General features: G+C 44.9%; 1 protein-coding gene across 1 annotated transcript in view; it reads right to left on the minus strand.

Annotated features, from left to right (window-relative positions):
• Positions 1-20,473, minus strand: part of HMGCS1 (3-hydroxy-3-methylglutaryl-CoA synthase 1) — a 53,134-nt gene extending 32,661 nt beyond the window's left edge. Inside the window, exons 1-3 of the mRNA XM_086960601.1 lie at positions 20,294-20,473; positions 7,231-7,688; positions 5,513-5,638 (exon numbers count right to left, since the gene is read on the minus strand). Coding sequence (XP_086816727.1) covers positions 5,513-5,638; positions 7,231-7,678 — 574 coding nt within the window. The 5' untranslated portion in view covers positions 7,679-7,688; positions 20,294-20,473. The remainder of the gene's footprint in view (positions 1-5,512; positions 5,639-7,230; positions 7,689-20,293) is intronic.
• Positions 20,474-24,186: the final 3,713 nt, after the last annotated feature.

The raw sequence follows: 24,186 nt of genomic DNA on the forward strand, positions 1-24,186 counted from the left end.
ACTGCCAAGGAGTCTGCCACCTGCCAAGCGATGTGAGCTCTCCCAGCGGTCAGAAACAATGGCCTGGATGGGAAGGAGGCAACACGTTTCTCACCGACACAGAACGGCTAGTGAACCGGCACATCAAGACAGTGAGCGTCAAAGCTTACACTGCCTATAATATACAACCAGGCTGCCTCCCAAAGGAGAAAACAGCCCTTCCCCTGTCCCCCGGCACATTTTCACCGGGGGAGGCTGGAAAACTATGCAATCAGGAGTTGTACACCCCCAGAAGGCTAACCACACCTCTATGGTGGGCTACTGGGTAATGTAATGTAATGTAATGAGGTCTTGTAAAGCGCCTGAATCACCCCACATGGGGTATCTCCGCGCTGTAGACCGCTGGGGATCCCGTCCTGGCTTTCCCTGTGAGATGGTCCCTACTGGGTATCTCCAAGGTGAAACCAGGCATCCCCGGCATATGTGGGGGGCCGTTGTGGAGATGAGGCAAGCTAATGCCCAGAGTTGCCGAGTGTGATCCCTGGTTAGAGTAGGCACCGAGGCAAGAATTATCGAGTCCGCTGACCCTGGTCCACGACCCTGCCACGTCGGGAATTGAACCCTGGTCCCGGGCCGTCCTCTGCTTCCGGGTCTGCCGCCTCTAACCAGTGAGCCACACCACTCCACTACTGTACAGCTAAGGAAGGCGTTTGCCATTTTTAGGTCTAGACTATTCTATCCCGCAGGGATAAATAGACGAGAAACCAAGCTCTGAAACCATTGCGGATTTCGTACAGTTCATGTGGTGCACTTGTGCGAAACGCGCGTCCACATCAAACCCATCAGCCTTGCTCCCACAGGCATCTGAAGCTTCCCCGCCGTGCGCTGGGCCTCAGGCATTCACCCCAGCGCGCGCTCCGCCTCCCTTCTCCTTCCCCCTAATGCACCCCTGCTGTTTCACTTTCACGGTCGCGGGGCCGTGCTCTAGCTCATTATGCCGAGAGCTTCACTTCAAAGGGATCCGCTCCCCCGCCCCCTGCTTCACACTTCCTAGGAATACGCACACCGCCCCGCAATGCCGAGAGCCTTTCCCGGCCACTTTTAATTTAAAAAATCAATTTCTTTTGGCGATGTTCTGGTTTTCTTGGTTTGCCTCCAAAGCAGACCCATCCCACCTCCAACAAAGCATTGAGCGGCGCCAGTCGTGCATCTTTATTTATATATTAATGCCTCCTGTGTGCTTTGATTTTTTTTTTGGCTTACCTTGGAAGCACACCCCTCCCACCTCCGACACAGCATTGAGCAGCGCTCCCCGTGTGCCTTTATTTATATATTAATGGTTCCTGTGTGCTTTTATTTTTCTTGGCTTAGCTTGGAAGCACACCCCTCCCACCTCTGACACAACATCGAAGAGCGACGTGCACCTTTATTTATTAATGGCACCCGTATGCCACCACAGCACCTCTCAGCACCACCACAGCACCACCACTCAGCATCACCACAGCACCACCACAGCAGCACTCAGCAGCACCACAGCAGCACTCAGCAGCACCACCCCAGCATCACTCAGCACCACCCCAGCATCACCACCACAGCACCACCCCAGCACCACCACCACAGCACCCCATTTAGCACCACCACAGCACCACCACATTATTACTCAGCACCACTCAGCAGCACCACCACAGCAGCACCACCACAGCAGCACCACCACAGCAGTAGCACCACCGCAGCAGCACCACCGCAGCAGCACCACCACAGCAGCACCACCACCACAGCAGCACCACCACCACCACCACCACCGCAGCACCAAGACCACCGCAGCACCACCACCACCACCACCGCAGCACCACCACAGCAGCACCAAACAAGGCATTAGCTCCAACCTGGTGTGCCAAGAATATCGTCCTGGACTGCCTGCACCAATTCTGATGCAATATCGAATTGCTTATTTTATTATCATTCATGTTATTACAAAAAACAAATTATGAATGGGGTCTGTATTAAATCATTTATTGCTTAAGTTTGTATCTCCTTCCTCTACTGCCTGCCCCCCAGGGCTGAGCTTTTTTTTACATTTGTGATTGCATTTGAAAAAATTGTTTATCAAGAATTAAATTGGTATCATTTATTAGCATTGATGAAAGGTTTGCTGAGCGAAGATAGTTTTTCTACCAGCAGGTTTTGTACTTTTCTAACTAGTAATCAATGGTACACCCAGACCCACTTGCAGGTGTGGTCTGGGTGAACCTGGAAAGCTATACATTTCTAAAAAGCAGATAAAATTCGGGAATTCAGCAAGGGGTCATTTGTGTAGATATTTTATTTAGGGGTTTTATTTTAATGAAAATAAGTAGGGAAAATAGAAGAGGGTGACTTTCATTTCCAATTTTAATGTGTCCAAGATACTGATTTTAAGAATAGTGATTTGTAAAACTCTGAAATAGGGGTTACCTTTACTATCATGTGATTCAGAGAGTATTTAGCAAATTATGACTCAAACTGCTCAAAACCCAAACCTCCCCTCACATTTTTGACAATACATTAACCACCAGTAGATATCTAGTCACAGGCTCCTCTTAAATAGTTGTAATGAACTGTTAGAGAAAACTTGTATAAACTGTGCATATTTATTTTCAGAACTTGCCTTAGAATTTGATTGAGGCATTGCAGATTACTGAATGGTGCAGGAGGTAGCGGGGATCCCACTTAGAGAGCGTTCATCTCATTCTGGGATTGTAAGCATCGTGCTACGAGTCTTTATTACAGGGTGGGTTGTCTACCGCGGTAGGTCACACTTTAGGTTGCTCAACCCTGGGGTGCCTTGGCTTCATTCCTGGGAAGGAAGGGGCAGACGGGGGGGGGAGGAGACAGAGCACACACCACTATTCCTTAAATAAGTGTGGTACCACTAGCAGCAAATAGTTTACATTGTGATCAAAACCTTTTATTTCCCTTTATAAGTGCTCCTTATTCGGATTCTCAAAAACCGGGTCCCTCTACATGCATTTAAATGGGGATCATGTCTCAGAGTCTGGAGTGGCTGTCACAATATGTTGAAGCTGCCCGATCAAGGGTCTCCCAAAGGTCACCGGGGGCAAAGGTGTGCTGACCCTGCCCCCTTATATATTTGAACTTTTTATGGACTCGCCTACTCGGCGCGCAAGTGCTGCTTTGGAGTGTCCTCTTGAAATCGCTCCTGTTCAAACTCGTGCATGTTTTGCACTGATTGCTATTGGTACTCGTGCATGTTTGGCATTTCCCTTGCGGGAGCGAGCCGCGGCACCAGCCGTTCGCAATTATCACACTCACCGCTGCTCGCTCCCGTAAGGTAAACGCTAGTCTTTCAGCTCTTGTAATTAGCGGTACAAAAGGGGGTGGTGATGGACGGAGCATCTGAACCAATCAAACACTCACACCCAGTCAACAGATCTGGGTTTAATCCATCACCATTCTTTAGCCCACTCTGCCACCCCAGTTCAGACATGGCCATTTGCAAATCAGTCTGACCCTGTGCCTCATGGGAACAGTCCAGCCCGAACTGCCAAGCCATACCCTCCCTCTCTTTTCTCTGCCCTATCAGCATGTGAGTAGGTACTTTACTTCTATGTACATGTTTTATACACAACCACGTCATGGCGAGACCACCACAGGGGGCCAATCCACACGAAGTTTACAATAAAAAAGCGGCAACCCAGGTCGTGCTTTGGATGACATTGTACAACATCGCCACGTGACTTCTGCCACAAACGAGGCTCATTTGAGGCAGACAATGAAGCCCACCGTCCTGCGCTCGAGTATTTGCAGACAAACCAGGTAAGTACACGGTTGAGACTGAAAACCACAGCAGGGAGAGCAATAAAGAGAAACCAATTGTGCCTACTCTTGGTGGGAGGGTGGGTTGCGGAGGCTTGCCTTGTCATTCAGTAATTGCATGGGTTGCTTAATGTGTTTTTTACATTAAATGATGCTCTCTGCTTATTAAAGGGACTCAGTTGCAGAAGTAAACTGCAACTTATGGGGCAAACAAAGCAAATAATTTACTTCAGGTGGAATTCGGCAGAGCTTTTAAAGAATTGCTTATGTGGGCCCTCTCCGGCCTGGAGAGGCATCGAGGAATCCTCTGCTTTAGGGAGGCTTGGGGTCCTCATGTTTTCTAATACTGACCACATACGTAGCGCTCACCATAAGCTGAAAGGTCTCTAGGCACAAATGTTAGCGCTGTATGCTGGGTTTGTCTTTGTCTCTTAATTTCCTGTAACGCGTGGGAAGGCACACTTGCCTCACCATAATATCTCTTACTATTAGAAAGGCACTACATGTTCCACCCTCCCTTCTATTGTATAATACCTGACCCTTGCAGCTTCTTCACTCTCTTGTGGCCTGTACAAGCCCGTCCTGGCTTGATTGGTGGCTCTCACTCCACCGTTCACTATTGGCATGTGAAGCATCAGTAGATATTGTAGCACCCCTAATAATGTGCTGCATGGCCAAAAAATTACAAGGTCCCAAAGGCGAGACCTATTGGATATGCCAATGCTAGTTTTCAGGATACAGGGACCATTTTCCTGCTTCCTATAATGGCTGCCACAACATAGTGGCCAAGTTGAGGACAGCCAATCAGGACTGATTAGTCCCCTTTAAAGTGGTCCCGTTTTAATTATGTAGATGCAGAATGTGTGTGTGCGAGTGAGTGATGCAGAGTGAAGTTGTCGGAGTAAAGCGCCACCTTTTAGCCAGATTTGGTGTAAATCCATTCAGTTGTTGTAGGACAGATGTGTCCTATGGGAATTAGCATGAGAAATCAACAATTTTGGAAGCACACACTGGACAGTTTAGCAGGAAACTTCCCAGAAAAGAGCTGAAGTGGATAAACTTTTTTGTTCTTCAAAGTCTCGTCAAATAGCACCAAAGTTATTAGCAAAACAATAATGTCCCTCCTATGGAGCTCTGACCTGACTATAACTACACAGTGGCGATTGTCACTGTGTAACATATGTGAATATATATTACACAGGGTGTGGGTGTACACACACACACACACACACACACACTTAAGATCCCCCTGCATGCTTAAAATATTTATCAAAGAAACAAAGGTCCATGATCAAGTAATGCCATGAATAGAGCATTTACTCGTAGAATGCAAAACATTGCTTTATGAGTGAGGTACAGGAGAAAAAAGTCCATTGAATAATGCAGGGCTCTTTGATCCAACTGTTGTTAACTTGTCCAAAGCTTCCAAGACCAATATCTCAGTTGGAGAGCAGAAAATATAGATAACTGATCTATACAGTTTCTTGCATCCAGCCAACTGTAATAAACACTTGCACAATATAAATATTACTTTGAACTGCCCAAGAAAGGGGTGCCTACAACTACATACTACAAAAAACCACACCTATACAATGTGAACAATGACCATGATTGATGTATTCTGGAGATGTAAAGTACAACTGTGTAAATATCATGCTTAAGTTTACTTCGATAACATGTAATATTTTGAGAAATGGGCCTTTTGCAAGGAACTAACCTCTATCAAATGTTAAGGTGGCATTTGGACCAATCAACATAGCCACTGCACCGGCACCACCAGTTGGCCTTGCGCTCCCTGTGGCATACACAGCAATGTCTCCAGCAACGACAAGTGCATAACGTCCTGTAAAGAAACAAGCAAGAATAGAAATTACCCACCTTACATTGTACTGCAAACAGAATTAAACATTCTTGAGTTAAGTGTTCTGTAAAACACCTGGCCAGGAGGATTAGTAGTGACGGACTGGACAGCTGGATGGGGCAGCATTACTAAACTATTTTCAAGTACATATATTTTAAAAGAGGGTAAACAAACTCTTTTGCATCGGTTCTGGAAATTTCCGTTCCAGTGGAAATGAGGGTGATTTCAAATGTAATTCTCTTGTATAAGAACCTTTGCGTTACTAAATCTTCACACTGCAGAAATCTGATGAACAGGTTTTACTAGTTCAAATATAAAAATAATCATGGCCCAAAAGTAGTAATAAAGCCCATTCTATTTCTTAAGAAACTAGCAATCACAGGCAATCGTAACTTAACTGAAGAAATGTATATGTAATCATCAACTAATCTCATCTAATATATAATTTTCAGTCTAAGCAATGTATACAAAAACTACGTGACCACCCCAGTGTTCGTAAAAACCCACCTGCAACATAAAGAAAACAAAAACACATTTTTCATTGAGGAGGGAACCTTCACTGACTTTAATGGCGCAGATATGCTTGTTCAATGTAATTTTTAGCTGTGCTACATGTAAAACACCTTTATATCAGTAAGGCTGCGTGTTTATTTTCCTTACTGGTTTTGGGATAGCCCCCATGGAATACGAACCTCAATTTATGCCACTTAAGGGCTCCTAAACTCACTCTACAGACTGTTGTCCTGGTAGGATTGTCATGTATTGTGTGTGAAGCATCTACGTTTCCCCTATGTAAAGAGCTTCCATGACCTGTCTTGGGGTCATCTGCTCCATGTACAGAGACTGATTGAGTAATGCGATATAGCACTAGGGTGTAGGGATAACCACACCTATAACTCTTTTCTGCACAACACTACAAACAAACTGAGTAATCGATTGCTCAAATGAGCTACTAGGTGGAGTCCATCTGCACTGGCGTAACAGAAGGAATGCATTAGGCAATATAATGTTTTCATTTGTTTCTGAGAGCTTAAAGCACGGCCTAATGAGAGGGCATTAGAGTGGATCCCAAGGCCAAGATAACCTACAATTAAGCAATGTTGTAGTTATATAGAACCAAAATATCTATGTGCTTTTCTGGTGCAACCAAAGTTGACACACCCAAAAGAGCAATAGGCTGTCCGAAGTTGCACCTTTTAGAGCACACTATATTTCCATAAAATTGAAAATAAATAAAGCGCATATGAGACAGGATATTCCAATCTTATGAGTCTCTGCTATCCCCTCATGTGTGTATCATACCTCAATTTCGTAAAAATCTAGTAGGAAGGAGCTAATAACTTAATAGGATGGCAAAAACACCCATTTTGATTTGCCTGCTGAGCAAGCTCAGTGTTTCGGAATACAATTCTCAGACCGAAAAAAATATACACTTAAAAAAACAATTCAAACTTGAAAAGAAAATTGGTTGTGTATTAAAATTAATTATCCATGTAATTCAGTTTTTGGGTGTGAGCTTATAACACAGGCAAAGTTTGAAACATTGAGTTCATAAGAGAAAAACATGCAATTACCATCCCAAGAGCTGGACTCCACCCAGTTAACAGCGTTAAAGAGTGCAGCAGTTCCTCCATAGCATGCATTTGTTGTATCAATGCCTTCCACATCAGTATTACCAGACTCTTCAAAAAGTTGCATCAGGACAGTCTTTACCGATTTAGACTTGTCAATGATCGTCTCCGTGCCAACCTCAAGCCTCCCAATACTGTCGTAGGAAAGCTCATTCCTTTCCATAAGCCTCTGGACGACAGTCAGACACAACGAATTGATGTCTTCTCTATCAGAGCAGAAGCCCATTCTGGCCTGGCCCAAGCCAGCTGTGTATTTTCCAGCACTTACTCCATCAAACTCCTCCAGTTGTGCCTGGTCAACATACTGAGATGGGAAGTAAATCTCCAAGGAAACTATTCCTACATCTTTTGGCCAGCACGACCCACCATTTAGAAAAAGAGAACCAGGCATAGTGGCAGTTCTGAAACGAGAAAGAAAACGTAACACGTAACTTAGCAGACTGAGCGAATTTAAAAAAAAAACATTCTGAAGTAATCTTACCAGTATTCATTATCAAATAACTTTTGGAAATTGGATTGAACGAGTGTATGTGGAAGCCCTCTGATATCTGATCTTATTTACATTCTAGTTTCCCTCAATCTAGCTTCAACCAGGAGAGCAAAACCTTCCCAACAGTAGAATTACTCAGTTAACATATTGAGAATATTGCTTATAATGTGTAAGTTTAGGACATAAAATAGCAATGCAGAGTAGAAAAGCTTTATTCGAGTTATAGACTCATAAAAGCACAACATGCATATTTTAAAAACATCACACTTAATCAGGACATTTCATTCAGTACATTAAAACAGTTGCGCAAGCTTAATCATTGTAAAACAAAACATTATACAAGTAAAACATAATCAAGAAACATTAGGAGAAACAGAAAGGGCTCTCCGCCTAATGGACCAAGCCCACCCCAGGTACTTTGCTATTCCCATAACAATAGGCTCCTCAGAAGTAGTGCAAATAATTCTCTGCGCCTCAGCCGCACTGGATGTCCCAAGGTTCTTGCAGATGGGGGTTAACCAGACCCTTCTTGGGGAGGCATAAGCCTTACAAGCAAATAGGAAGTGTCCCACACTTTCCTTAGTTGCGCCGCATGCTGGGCAGCACTGGGTGTTCAAACTCTTCCACCTGCCTGTTAGATCTCTCAACGGGAGGGAACCAGATCTTAATTGGAAAAACAATTTTCTGTCCATAGGAACAGTTATACTGTCCCAGTAATTTTCTAGAGCAGGACACATTTTACTTTCCAAGAAGCGACCTCCCATTGAGTCAGATTTAACCCTTCTCCAAAGCCTCTCGTCTATCCATTCCCAATATAGTGCTTTAAGTGTATTTTTGCTGGGGAACACTTCCCCCGACGGATCGTCCCAAAGGTTGGAAAGACCTAGTTCGCCTAGCAATACCCTTAGATTTTTCAGCCATGATATTTTATGGGATGTATCACTCTTGATTATTGCCAGGAAGCCTTCCCCATAATGCCTAATTTCAGGGGTGGACCAAAGTCGCCTCCAGTATAAGATGGGACGCAGTCTGGCTCGGTCGGTTACCGATCTTCTTCCCAGGTCAAGACTAAGAGGGATTAATGGTGTACTCTGGGGCAATCCCGTAATACCCCGAAGAAACCTGTTCTCAGCTATCTGTAATGAGGTTAAGTTGTCAAAACCAAACAGCTCCGCCCCATATAAGGCCGATCCTATTGCCTTAGCATCGTATACAGCGAGGACAGGTTTTATGGGTTTTGTTTTGGATCTATTGTGCTCCACCCGTAAGGCCCCCGATATTTGTTGATGTTTCAGGACCGCCTTTTCTATGTGGTGGGACCAACCATAATTACTTGCAATTTGTACCCCTAGGTAGGTGAACTCCCTTACGACCTCAAGCCCAATATTATTCAAGTGTATCCTAGGGCGAGGCTTCTGTCCTTGGGAGAAAGCCATCAGCTTGGTCTTGCCTATGTTTACTTCCAGGCCATGCTCCTGGCAAAAATCATCAAAAATATTCAGGGCCCGTTGCAATCCAGCTGGGGTTTTGGATATTATCAAAGTGTCGTCAGCGAACATCAGGATCGGAACCCTGATGCCCGCCAACGAAGGCGCATCCACACTAGCGTCCTGCATCCTGCTGACTATCCCATTGATATATAATGTGAAGAGCAAGGGCGCCATTGCACAACCTTGGCGCACCCCACGCTCCACAGGGAAGTCAGTTGAGGATTGGCCATTTGTCCCCCACTGTACTTTGGCAAAATTGCATTCGTGCAACCTCATAACCAAAGTAAGCAATTCTGCGGGAATGCCTATCTTACTTAACACTGCCCAGAGCTTACCCCTTGGGACTAGGTCGAAGGCAGCCCGCAGGTCGACAAAAGCGACATACAGGCTGCCCCCACCAAGAAGAACCGTCCCCCACCGTAACATAGTGAAGCGAAACACCTGGTCGATGGTACTGGTAGCCCTTCGAAAGCCTGCCTGAAAAGGGGAAAGAGAGTCATTTTCGTCCACCCAGTCCATAAGTTTGTTTACCACCATCTTCCCAATTACTTTTTGGACGGTGGCAATCAAACTTATGGGCCTGTAGTTAGCTGGAAGGGATCGATCTCCTTTTTTGTGGACGGGTATAATGATGGCTCCCCTCCACTGTTCCGGGACTTGCGCACCCTTTGCAATTGCGTTCCCCAATAGGAGCACATATCTGCCCCACCTATCTTTATCATTTTTAAAAACGTCCGAGGGTATCCCGTCTAATCCCGGGGCCCTACCCCCTTGAACGGAGCTAATTACAAATTCAACTTCCTTGGCGGAAAACAAATCATCCTTAGGAAATACAGCCAAGATTACATCCCCACCACCCCACTCCTTTGTTTCAGCATATTGGGGCCTAAAGTAATTCACCCAATCGGATTCAGCAACATTATTATCCGGTTTGTTTGGGGTACCGCCTCTGCCCCACTTTACTATCTTCCAGAAAAGCCTGGAATCCTTTGCTCCAGAGGCCTCCTTCAGTTCCTCCCAATGCTTCTCATCCCAGTCTTTTTTGGCCAAGAAAATGCTAGTGTTGTATTGCTTCCTGGCAGTTTTGATTGCTACACTGTCCCTGCTTCTGATAGCATTACCCAGTGTTAATCTGGCTGCCCTGCACTGTTTGTTAAACCACCCTGCTGGTTTAGAGGAAGCTGTGCGATTACCCTTACATGTTCTCATAAAGTATGGCTTTAGGGTGGCGAAAAGATTGTTATGGATTTCGGTGATCGCCCTAGATCCTGGCAGTGTTGCACTAGCTAATTCCATGGAAAGAATTGCTTTGTCCACTTCAGACCCAATAAAATCCATGGAGGCTGCATTCGCCAACACCGAGGGCCATTTCAATCTACGCATATTATTCGCCATGTCTGGGAGCAACCCATTACTAGCATGTAGATAAGGCTGAGTGTGCTTCCACCAGGTATGGGTCACACAGAGGGGGTTGTGATCACTTTCTATCCTGCCCTTGACTTCCATGTCACAAACCCCCTGCCAAAGATTAAGACTACAAATAACGTAGTCTATCCTGCTTCTATTATGACCATTATCATATGTGCACATACCTTCCTTATCTCCCTTTGTTCTACCATTGAGGGCACGCATCCCATATTCTAAACACATAGCATTTAAGGAAAGAATATCTTTAGACCAACATTTGACAGGGGCAAGATTCAGGGAGGGAACACCCCATAGATTATCCTCTTCCTGTCCTAATGGGTTTTCGGTACTGTCTAGAGGCTCAAAAGTCCTATTTAAATCCCCAGCTATTACTATTCTGTTCCCAAGGGACTTTGATTGCAGAAAATTAAATAGAGCCTCTAAAGTGGGGGAACTCCCATTATTGCAACCTCTGGCATAGACATTATATAAATCTATCACACCCCACTCTACAGAGGAAATTCGTAGCATTTGAATATCTCTGCAGCCCAAGTCCCACATTTTCACAGTAAGTCCGGAACTCTGTCTAATCCAGACTGTGAGGCCTCCTTTGGGTCTACCCCTAGGGCCTCGACATGCCGGGATTGAAAAATTTAGGTAGCCTTGGAGGTAAATAGGATCACAGGCCCAAGTCTCCTGGAAGAAACACAGTTCAAACCCGTTAATGAAGTCGGCCCACGATTGTAACATCAACTTACTCCCCAATCCTGCAATGTTCCAAGATACAAAGCTTTCCATAGCAGGGCTATCACTACCCATTATATCAGAAATGGGCAATCCCACGGGACTCAATTGTCCACCATCCTCATCTCCCAAATTGTGATCATTGTCCACAATATTCTGTTCCATTAACACCTCACCACTCATATTTTGCATTAAATCCCCGGTATTTTCCTCTAGAGATGCAACATTTTCATCGCCTTCTGTTACCTTCAACACAACATCAATACTCATTTCCGGGGTTTCGGGGACCCAACTTGGCTTCTGGTGTGGAAGGCATCCCCTTATATTAAGCTTTGGTCAATATCCCCAGTTCAAACATTGAGTGTCTTCCAGATTATTATGATTTGAACCAATATTTTGGGGTTGCCATTGCAGTAGGGTAGAGGGTGGGGGTGCAATCATTACCAACGGAGGATTGGTGGAACTATTTAGATTCATGGGCCCGCCTTTTAATAAGCATGTTTGTCTTGGGTAGAAAAAAGAAAGATCCACGATACCAATTCCACCACTACTTGTACCCCAACCCTGCCTTGTAATCCAACCAGCCACCCTGGGGTCTTGAAAATTGATGATAATACAGTCACCCCACAAGTTTTTACTGGTGTACCCAATCCAGTCGATCCTCCTTGCCCCTATTATCAACCCGTCCAGCCCCCCCGGGAGTGGTCTATTTTCCTTCAACCAGTGCATTACTTTATTTTTGAGTATCTGGAAGTTTTCTCTTTGACCGACTAAAAGAGGTGGAACATTAGTGAGAACCGCCACGAAAGGGTGGGAATCCGGGGTAAGATTCACAGGAGGAATCTTTCGGGGTTGTTTCTCCAAATAAGTCGGTGGTGGTCTATTAACCGGGGCACTAGGACAAGGGTTAGGGATATTTGATTTTTGCTGAGGATTTGTGGATAAAGCTTTAGTTGTCCTGGGGCCATTAAGGCCCTCTGCTCCAATATTTGTGTCGGGATTGGAAATACTTGGCATTGGCTGATGGTTACTTGCAACGGTGTTGCTGTTTTGGAGGCCCGTCTTATTCTTGTCCTTTACCATAGGGTGTTGGACCTTAGATGCTTTTTCCCTTGCACTAGTGCTCGGACAGACCTGCTCTGGTGGAATAAGCGGTTGGCTTGGTCCCTTTGCCTGGGTCTTACTTATAGTGCAGCCTGCTTGGGGGAGTGTTACAACAACAGGCAGATTTTGTGCTTTTTCTGAAATTTCCTCAGCCCTACTAGACTCAATTATCTTGGGCTGTAATTTAATTAGTGACTTAGTATGGAAAAAATTGTCCAGGGTAGCCTGCTCAAAGTGGTCTAGTCGATCCATTAACTTATTTACTTTGGCCTCAATGGGTGTCAAAAACAACCTTAGTAATTTCTCCAACTCAGGTATCAATGAGTCTATTGGAGGAATGTTCGCAGCCAACCCGTTCCCCTGGGGGTCACTAAATGGTGGATTAGAACTCTCTATAACTACATTGTCCCCCTCATTTGGTAAGTCGCCACTTCCACTTACCCCGTTGTGTGCCTTTTGTGTAAATAAAGGATTTTTTACCACTTTTCTTACCTTGTTAGGGGGTTTGGAAGGATGGGATTTCCTTGGGGCAGTAATCCTTTTCCTTTTTACACATGGTTTTGGGCCGGACATACTAGTTTTAATTATGGTTTTCACTGTAGATGAATGAACAATGGGGTCTAAAGGTAGAGATGTGGACAGAGTGGCATTGTCCAATCTTTGTAGTGGGCCGTCCTCAATCTCCAAAGTAGAGGGAGAAGTGTTTTGTATTTCAATCACCCCAGGCAAAGTTATAGAGGACAGAGGGGTTACCAATGCCGGATACGCTTGCGGCAACCGTTTTTCCATGGAGCTTTTAAGAAGCTCAATGGACAACCTACGGTCTGCACGTTTCTCTGCCAGTGAGATCTCTTTGTCTATATCTTGGTTGGGACGATTGAAAAAGAATTTGTCCAAGGGGCCTAGAATGGTCGTACCACCCTCAGAATGGGGAGGTGGTAAGCTGGTGGTATTTAACATGTGAGACATTATTGGTAAGATTTACGAGTTCGTAAACACAATGGGGCACACAATATAATGAATCAATATAGTCCCGAGAATAACAAATTACAGGAAACAGATCTCTAGTCCTACTCGTCAGTGGGGTGGCCCAGCCCGGCCTCCTTCGGCCCCTGACGGCCACAGACGGTCCCGCCCTTGTCCCGGGCTTCTCCCGGCGCCCTCCCGCACGCTCCCGCGCAGCGGAAGAGCAGGGCCCGTAATATATGCACGAATAGGTGAGAAGGGGGGAGGGGTCGGGGAGAGCGGCCCAGGTGTAGCAAGTCAGGCAGGCAGGCGGGCGCTCCTGGGATATGTAGTCCCAGTGCAGCGCGCGCGCTCGCTCGCAGCCCCTACCAATATCCTTCCCTCAGCGTCCCTCTGTAAACAATGGCAGGCAGCACTCCAAGCGCAGCGGGACCCGCGGAGCGGGTTCCGCAAGAAGTGGGTTGATGGCTGATGGCAAACTCCAAGCTCCCAGCTCCAACCAGGTCACAGCAAAAATGCAGAAAGGCGTCCCACTCGCCAGATCCAAAGAACAGCTGATAAATGCTCGGTGAGAGGGGGGAGCGGCCCAGGTGTAGCAAGTCAGGCAGGCAGGCGGGCGCTCCTGGGATATGTAGTCCCAGTGCAGCGCGCGCGCTCGCTCGCAGCCCCTACCAATATCCTTCCCTCAGCGTCCCTCTGTAAACAATGGCAGGCAGCACTCCAAGCGCAGCGGGACCCGCGGAGCGGGTTCCGCAAGAAGTGGGTTGATGGCTGATGGCAAACTCCAAGCTCCCAGCTCCAACCAGGTCACAGCAAAAATGCAGAAAGGCGTCCCAATGCAAGAGAACCTTAAAACGTTAAAAACTACAAAACCACTAAAAAACTCCTACCAATTTAGATAATCAGTATAAATCCCTTGTCTACATGACAAACTCCTGCTTGCTCTGGAATGTCCTATACGAGCTCTGGAATAAGGACAAACACCTCACCACAGTAAAATCGACAACATCTGTAAACATGGGTGTCAAGTGGCCAACTAGACTCGATCGGTGATGCACATACCGATCACTTAATAACCAGAGAAAGAGGAACATGTGGGAAAGTCCCCAACATTCCTAGGACAACCACAAAAAATGGTTGCAACATATGCTGTTGTGCTAAAGAACCCCATGCTGGAAGATAGAGAAGCTTCCACCAGTCAGTATACTGCCTCTTGGAAATATGTTTTTTTCTTAACCAAAATACAGCCATGTTCAGCTCTCTGCTGCCTTATGGCTAAGTTTGCTTTATAGAACTACCATATACACATACCTCCAACTATACCATGTTTGTCTGCTCCGGATTGCAAATTTCCCAACCTGCCCTTTGTTCAATTGCATATGTAAAGGTTCTTATACATTGTCATTTAACTTGTGAGTGGAACCACTGGCTGTCTCAATTCATCTTCAAGCCTCCCCTGTTTGAGGAGTTTCAAGAGGTCCCATCCCGTCCTACTCTGCTCCTTAGGTTTTGGGGGCACAAAATCATATTCTTTGGATTGGGCATAAAATGACAGCTCCTTTGTGTAAATGGTTTTACTCTGTAAATGCTTCTATAACCTTCTAAGAGGCCCTGAAGAAGACGGGTTTAAGATAAGAGCTTATTCTGAACCATTGATAATTTCACTTCAGTTGAGATGTTCTTGCAGCTGTACAGCAGAGGTAATGGCTGCCAACACCTTAGTTGCTCATTTATGGTAGTGTTTATTTCACCCTTTTGTAACCAACCAATCTAAAACACACTGTTAAGGGAGGACATTAAATATAATCAAATTTCCAATATGGGGTGCTTATGCAATCAACAGGTTTGTTTTTATGTTTTCATGTTTATATTTCAGTACTGGCCACAGGCTGTCCTTAGACACCCAATGCATTTGTATCAAACTATTTTACACACTATGATTTTGCTGTACTTAACAGTTACATCGGCTAGAGTTAAAAAGCAACATAGAGTCACCACCTACCAAAATTGCCACCATCTTTGATCACTTCCCCTTAGTAATACCAGAGTGGGTATTCACTGTGGCACTTACTCAAGTGATTCAAGCAATTTAAACTTGACACCCAATAAAATACATGTGGGGGTCTGGATTTATGCCCTTGTCTAAGAGCACAAGACCCATGAAAAGTTTACATTATCCTTTACTGTTCACAGAACACCCCTTATAAAAGTGAGAATGAAGAGCTACCCCCACACACACACACTTTGGCGCAAAGCAGCAACTAACAAAACCTCTAAAAGTATCATTTAATCAGAGAAATAGATTAGTACCCAATAAAAGGGTAAACACTGTATGTGGAAACATATAAAGGGTCCATCTATAATTCGAAATATAATGTTTATCAAAAAATCTATATATGATTTTATTTCGCTTTATGTAGATAATGGGAAAACAAGACTGTACCCAAGTACACAATAAAGATATCATATGCATACAAACTGAAAACGATTAAATTAAAAACCATCATAGGACTCTAAAGAACATCTCATGCATATGAATATACAAATGATGAATCATATGCAGTTGTCCAATCGAAGGAAAAGCGTTGACATTTCGGTCTTGTTCAGCAATTCTTTTAAAGATTGTCATCAGAAAAAAAAGTGCTACCTCTAATTAATCTGTCTAACTGCAAATTACATTGGAAAAATGTAGAGTGGAAGGGCATCCACGACACTGGCTCGTTCAAGATATCACAGCCTGAACCTAGCAATAATGGCTCAGATTCGTAAAGTGTTGTAGTATCTAGTATCACCAGTGCTTAATTTGAGCCGGTGGGGGCCACAGTCACTCATTTGTGGGGACCATCACTTATTTTTCCTGATCTGACATTCTCTGAAAGCAAGAAAGAGAAAACCAAACAAAGCGGATAAACTGATCCCGTGTTCGGCATGCTAGGTTTTCGTGTTCTGATTCAGATTTTTTTTTTAATGTTTTAACTAAGCCCGTTTACCATTCTGGGCTACTAGTAATAATATTGTCAATATATGCTGGTTCACCTACGTGCAGGTTGATTAGGTATAGGAAGGAGGTATCTATCAACAGTTGAGTGCCAGCTCTAAACATAACTCTTCAGACATTTCATATCCATCCAAGCAGTTACCAGTCAGGTCAATAACTCAGCCACCAATAGCGGATCAAGTATGAAGCTATAACACTGTGGATCCTTTTGCCTGCCAGTGAGATAGGTTTGTTGTTGGTTGGGCTAATCTGGTGTCCCCTTGCTGGGGTGCCAATGAATGAATCCTAGAATTTCCATTGCTTAAGCAAAACCAAAGCGTTTTTTTAACTGTTTATCGGCAAAAAAGCAGTCTAACATTGATGACAGCAATGTCATTTTTACAGCCATCAGAGTAGCAGTCTCCGACTACTGGCACCACTTACAACCATGAAAGACTAGCAGTTCCCAAAACTAACAGAACTCTCTCACTCATCACAGACTAGCAGTCACACATTACCAGAAGTATTCTTACACCTACCACAGAGTAGCAGCAAATCCAATAGGTTTGTCTGATAACTGAAATTACCTCTGCATTAACTGGTGAACTTATGCTAGTGTTAAAGTGGATGGGCGGGTGAGTGAATGCAAGAATGAGTTAATGAATAAATACATGAGTAGAAGGATGGTAAACAGGTGCATGGATGATGAGTGACGGAATACACAAATGGACTGTTGAGCAACTGCATGGATGGAAGTGTCCAGGCATTTCAGTTCTAAGCTACACCTTATGGCATTGCCAATGTTTGTAGTACATTACTTTCCCAAAGCTCGTCTGACGCGCTTTTAAAAATATATATTTTCAGTTCTCGCTTGACAGCAGGAACTAAAGTTACCAGTTACTAAAATATAAACAGAGTGGCCTCTGCCTACATCCAGAACACTATTTCACTCTCACCTCATAATTTAGGCTGTCTTTGTAATGCATTGGGGGCACTTTCACATCTGAAAAGTAAACTGAACTCTTTACCGCAGGCAAATTATGTACAGAAAGTAATTTGTTCCTTTGGGGGTTTTTTGCAGCGTGTTTTTTTTCTGTGCGGCATGTTTATTCCCATGACTTGAAGAGGAATCAAAATGCAAGCCAGATTTATTGTGTTTGACAGCTCGTTAATATTTGTGCCTATATTTTTATTTTGTTACATCAGTGGTCGAAGTGGGTAGAGAAAGGGGAAAGGACGTTTCCCAGCTTTATTAATTCAATCAAAACAATTCCTTTACTTCTATTCAAAAAGCAACCTTTCCTGAAAACTTGAATTACTACACGTTGAAAGAGAAGAAGTGACTTCTCTACTGTGAAGTGAGAGAAGGGAGCCAGGCAGCCCGAAGAATAAACTGCATTTTCTGCAGGGCATCTTCTACCTGAATAAAGTGTAAATGTGTGCAATTGGTTAGTCTGCAAATCTAAAGGCTGCTTTGGGGCCAGTTTAGGCTTTGATGGATAGAATCTGGAATTTTCCCTTTTAATGGAAACCTTCAAAAAAGGTTTCCACTAGGAACAAGTAGTCTTACTAAAAATATGACTTTTGAAAGCACTGTAAACATTTAAACAATCTTGGGGCTCAGCGAGCGCTGGTGGCCGAGGGCACTGGGTAAGACTCCTAATTCAAAGGAAGTGGTAAAAAATCCGGGGGTATGGATGGACTCTTCTCTTAGCTTTCAGGTCCATACCAGAAAAGTTGCTGGTACGTGTTTTGGCCTTCTGTGGGGTCTTAAGCCCCTTTTGAAGTTCTTTGAACCATCGACACGCCAGTTGATTGTTCAGTCGAATATCCTATCTCGTCTGGACTATGCCAGTTCCCTTCTGCTGGGGGCAAATAGGGCTGAAATAATTCGGCTGCGTGTTCAAAAAGCTGCTGCCAGAGCCTTGGTGGGGCTCCCGCGGTTTTGCCCGGTTGCTGGCTTCATTCGGGAACTTCACTGGCTTCCTGTGGAGAAGCGCATGCAATTAAGACGCTGTGTCTTTCTTTTGGGAGTCTGAAGCTCGCCAGGCCTAGCCTGTTGGGTAATTTGCTTACCCCCTATGTTACCCCACCCACCCACCCACCCAACCCACCAGTTGCGCTCCGCGGGGCAGCACTTGGTCAGTGTCACGTGGGGGCTGTTCCTTTCGCTGCCTGGCGGCGAAGTTATGGAACTCCTGTGCTGATATGCAGTGTCTGTTGGTCTTTAGGTAAACCATCAAAACCCTTCTCTTTCGATTATCGTAGTCTCTGTGGTCTTCTTTCGGTGTTGTTCTGTTATGGTGCTAGCCCGCTTTACTGATGCTGGAATCGTCGGGACGCCCCTTAGCTGGGGCAGCTGCGCGCTATACAATACCTGGTAACATAACTTATTGATACTGTGTGCAACCTTATACTGCAATATATTTTTTCAACTGGCATATATTCACAGTGATTTCTATCAAAAGCTTCAACCGCTTAGCAATATAAATACACATGTGACTATTATGCCAGTGCACTGACCAGCAACCTGACTGTCCGGATACACTCACATACAGCTGAAATTGTCACAATCACAAACTGAGCCTTCGTACCAGAAAAATGCATTTCCCATCAACAGATTTAAGATGCATTTAATTTTTGTATAAGGTTTGTCAATTATATATGTAGTTATCTGTAGGTGAAGTCGCAACAAAATAACTAGAGAAAATGTTGCTCTTTTCAGCCATGTCTCTGACCAAAACCCCCACTTTCGATGACTCTGTCCCACTGTACTCAAGATCACAACTCCCATGCTTTTTTTATGCACTTCGACCACTGTTATTTACATGCATCCTATGTAAGGCGCTCTGCCCATTTTTTTAGGCTCATGGCAGTGCCAGCTTTAAATCAGATTGACCGGGATAGCACCCTGGGTGGAAAGAAAATGTGGCGTTTGTTAGAGGGGGTCGTTGTCCTGTGACAGCAAGACGTATGAAGAAGATGGTAGAGAGTTGATGGGGTGCGAACAATTGGCTGAGGTACATTAAGGGCTGATTACAAAGTCTTTAACGCGACCCGATTGAGACCAAGTGGGATGGATGAGCTGTTATTTACATGACAAGTCAGGCAGCTCCCTGTTGCACCGTTCGGAATACTGGTGCCCCGGGCCTGGGCCCAGCTCACCCATGCCCAAGATCGGCCCTGTCTCGTGGTATATAAAACGAGTAACATAAAAATAAATATTCTGTGTTAAATTTAAGGACTTACAGCACGCATTTGTTAATCACAGTGCAATAAAACGCAGACGTATGAATAAGGGTAGATCGATAAACTCTACAGCCCTACATGCTTGACACCTCATAAGATAAACTATATAGCGCCGTATGCTACCACCCGACATGCTTGACACCTCATAAGACATTTGCTTATGATCACATGACTTTCTGTTATTAACTGTAGCGTGGGTTTCGGAAAAGTGACTTGGATGTTTCAGATCATCGGTTCCGTACGGCTGCCCTAACACACAAACGATGCCATTGCATTAATGGGAAGCGGTGGGCCAACCTTCGAGCAGAATAAGGGGAGGGGGGGGGGGGTGGTTTTATGTACCAGTAGTGAACTGCCAACGCAGAAAGCGGCTCTCGGCGATAAACACGGAGCGGCGATGCGCTCACTCACAAGAACAGGTTTTCTCATGAGAGCAGATTACTATTTCACTGGGAAATAAATATTTTTTTGCAGTTTTCGTTCTTAATGATCCCGAAATAACGCTCAACTGATACACGCCAGGTAACGTAAGGTAATCTCCTTGCTGTTGTAGTATGAATAAAGGGGCGTCTTCCTTACCTCTGAGCCTCGGCCAGCACAGCGCCGTCCCTCTGTGAAGCTGTTTGCTTTCAGTGCCCACGGCGTGGAGACTTCTGAAGCCTGTGCCGCTTGTTACCGGCGCGCTGTGTTTATCCGGACACCTGCCCTTGGTCTGCCAGAGGAAGCGCGAGCACTTCCCATTAGAGGACGACCCTTAGCAATGACGCAGCGTCACACCATAGGCACGTCGAGGCTCGTACGTTGTGCTGCGGCTGCATCCGCGAATGGGAGCTGCCGCGTGAGCCTCGCGGTAGCAGCTGATTGCTCAGCGCCGATGGGCTTCTCTGTCGCAAGAGGAGCTCCGACTAAACGAAGCGCCTCGCTCATTGAGGGTACTGGGAACGAGGATTCCATGAAGTGGGGAGCCGAGGGCAGGATGGTAGAGCATGGAGGATACAAGAGGCTTGAGACGCGTCTGGGCAGGCCTGCAGAGTTGCGAGTACTGTTGCCGCCTTTCTCAGCGAGAGCGAACAGCCATGTCTGCATGTTTGGAATGTCCAATAGGGATCCCTGTGTAGAACCCTACACACAATCATCCGTTTTTATAGTTTGTGAATAGTATGGCCAGCTGTAAGCTACTTTTAAAGTTTACATTTCAGTACTGAAAAATAACGGATTTTCTTTGGTTTCCTGGAATTTTTGATCATGTTTGTAATGCACGTTACGCAGCTGACGTAGGGAAGACAGTTACGTTGCAGGATTGGTTAGCTTGTTTACTACAAGCACATCTTAGAGGTGGAGACCACACCAGGAGCAAGATGTATTTTATTTTCCCTGCCTTTCTGCCTGCGTTGTTTTCATTCTATGGCCTGCTATTTTTCGCCAGGAAGTTCTTTTCATTGTAAATTTGTCATATATATTTTATATTTTGTTTGCACATTCTGTGCTTGTTGTGTTTGATATTGTGTTCCTTTTGCCTGCGTTGTTTTGATTTTATGGCCTGCTATTTTTGTTAGTTCCATTTTTGTAATAGTTCTCTCATGTAATGTAACGTAACTGGTTCTATTGTACAGTGCTCTGACACCTTTGGGTAAAGTCTGCGCTTTATAAAAATGCATTAAAGAAATAAATGCACATTTTCACCTATGACGGGCATGGTGTATAACAGGATGTCACACACCTCCCTCATTTACATGCACAAAACTCCTCCTAGGAACAACTACACGTACTAACACTAAACACACAGCCTCAGGATACTCCACACGGTACGTGGGTATGATGATATTTTCCAGCTGGTATGACAACGGAAAAATAGAACAGAGGTTGAAGTATAATCGCTAGTATTCACCAAAGGCACATCTCGGTGTTACCCTGGTCAGGAGGCTACTGGGCAGGCAGGGGCTACTGGCCTGCAACTGTGGGTTGAGCCCTTTCACTACTACTGTCTTGAGGCCCACTCTACTATGGTTCTGCAGACTGGGCCAAGTACAGCCCTTCCTGCACTTGAATCTCAGTTGTAGCAATGACGAGCAGTCATAGACTTCTCAGGGAGGTTAGTGTGGGAGAATTTAAGCTCCTTTATTCACACCATCCCAAGCTTGCAGTAAAATCAATGCCCATCCCAGTGCTTCTCTATGTATAAGAGAGTAGTACTTTATAACAGCGAAAGCATAGAATTTTACTACACGATTTACAAGTGTGAGCCTTTATGATTCCAGGGGCCTTATCTAGCTGCCTCAGCTACCCTCTCCCATGGGTCTCCCTGTTTCTGCAAGTCCCACTTCTGCTCTGGGTCCAGAGTTTGAGTTACTGCCTACTAGTACTTCCTCACTAACCACCCACACCCACCTGATTGGTCTTAGCACTCAGTCTGTTTGGCCTAGGCTATCTTAGTCTCTCACCCAGTTTGTAGGAGCATCACTGGAATGCTTTGGGCCCTCCTAAGGCAGTGAGAACTAATCAGTAGTAGGATCCTTCATGCAGGCTTCAAGAGAGCTGCACAGCAGGTGGCCGTGCAGCGTGTTACTCGGAGAGTTGAAGGCAGGAGCAGAGGCTTTTGTCAGTAGACCTCGTCCATCCCACAGGTCAATCAATCAATCATCGCATTTATATAGCGCACTACTCACCCAGAGGCAGGTGGTAGATCACCCAGAGGCAGGTGGTAGATCTCTTCTCACACTGCGGCTCACTTTGGCACTACGGTGAGTACTTGGCACTTCTTCTTCACCGTGACAACAACGCGGCCAAAGGTGATAGTGGTCGGGTTCTATCTCCTGCACACAGTGCCTAAAGGTGGCAACCTTATTTTTTCATGTAGCATCCCTTGCTCTCCTCTCAGATCTCTTGGTATTCAGGACTGGTCCCAACCCAACAGCACACTTTAGCACAGTGCTTAATTTGTAAAATATGAAGTGCAGGTGCTCAAATCATCCAGCTCAAAACGTATGGTTTCGACAATCGCGTTGCCAAAATGGGTGCAATGTCTGATACTTGTATGTTTCTCACGTCTTCATTGCTTGATTTTGCTCACCAGAAAGTGTCATTCATAGTTGTTGAAATGCCACTCATAATTTAAATTGACTGAAATTATGAAAATGGCACTCGTAGGAATCTGAAACCTTGTCTGCTATGCGGCGGGTGTCATTGTTACTGGGCGATGGGTGCGCCCTGCAACGAGAAGAGAAGGACCTTTTCCACCTGGTGATTGAAACACAGGCCTATAAGAGAGAGGTTGGCCCTTTAATAAGTGGTATTGGCATACACAGAAGGTTAATAAAGCTGTTAGAGCAGCATTTCCGCTCATTGACAATATGATGTTCTAAAATAAACAAGGGACGGAAGGAACAATAGGCTAACACCGGAATAGTGGAAACATTGGAATGTTGTATATCTATACCAGTCGTTACTGGTCATCAGCATTCAATTGTCCTAAAAGGAGCTCCTGGCATTCCAGTACGTGGAATTTCATTGTATTAAGAGCAAGCTGGGTCAGGATTGGAATAAAATCATTGTATCACCTATACAGAAAATTTAAAATGCCACAGTGTAAAAAAGGGCTCTATGGAAATTTGAGGCAGCGAACCGTTGGACTTGTGGGAATTAGATATAGGCTTTACTAGCTTTACCTTATATCCTCTTTCAACTTTCAGCTTCAAAGTACCCGAGCCAGACACAAACCAACACACAAAGGCAACATGCACAGACAACACACACACAGCCACCTGTACACACCGCTGTGTGTGTGTGGGGGAGGGAAACCTTCCCATCTTTGTACACGTGCTCCGCCTCCACCTCTTTACATCCCCGCACCGGCCCACCCCTGGGCCCTCTCCCTCATAGAGACTGAGTCAATCATTTTGGCTTTGGCAGCATATAACTCAGGTGTAGCTTTGACAAGAGCGCAAGCTTCCCTAAGGCAAAGAACAGTTACACATCAAGACTCGGAGAAAGCAGTGACAGCAGTACAAGATTCCCAAGTGTGAATCACAAGCTGTGGCCTACCCCCACTGCCATTGTGCTGCCATCACCTAGTTATCTGCATTACTTGCGCTTGCAAACTTTTAAAAGTTATAACTCAATAATGAACATTTCGCTCAAGTTTGTACATAAATACTGCTGCTTGCTGCACAGCACTAAACAACACTGCAGTCTTCTCTTGACAGACTACAAACGCACACATGCATGGCTGAAGCCACCAGGGTTTAAATTTCATCAACTGGGCTGGAGGGCAATTGTATATGAAGAGAGGATGAAGATCACAACGTTCAGTTCAGTTCATAAACTTTTATTCGATTATTAAAATTTTACATAATCATAAAAAGTACAACAATTTTAAAAAACAGTCAGTTTTAAGCTAGAATTCAGATGATACATTTTATAAAACAATGTCCTGCCGTGTTTTTATAACTTTTTTTAAGAAAGTCGCTGTCATT

Source organism: Lissotriton vulgaris, chromosome 3_1, assembly GCF_964263255.1.
Source record: "Lissotriton vulgaris chromosome 3_1, aLisVul1.2, whole genome shotgun sequence".
Lineage (NCBI taxonomy): Eukaryota > Metazoa > Chordata > Amphibia > Caudata > Salamandridae > Lissotriton > Lissotriton vulgaris.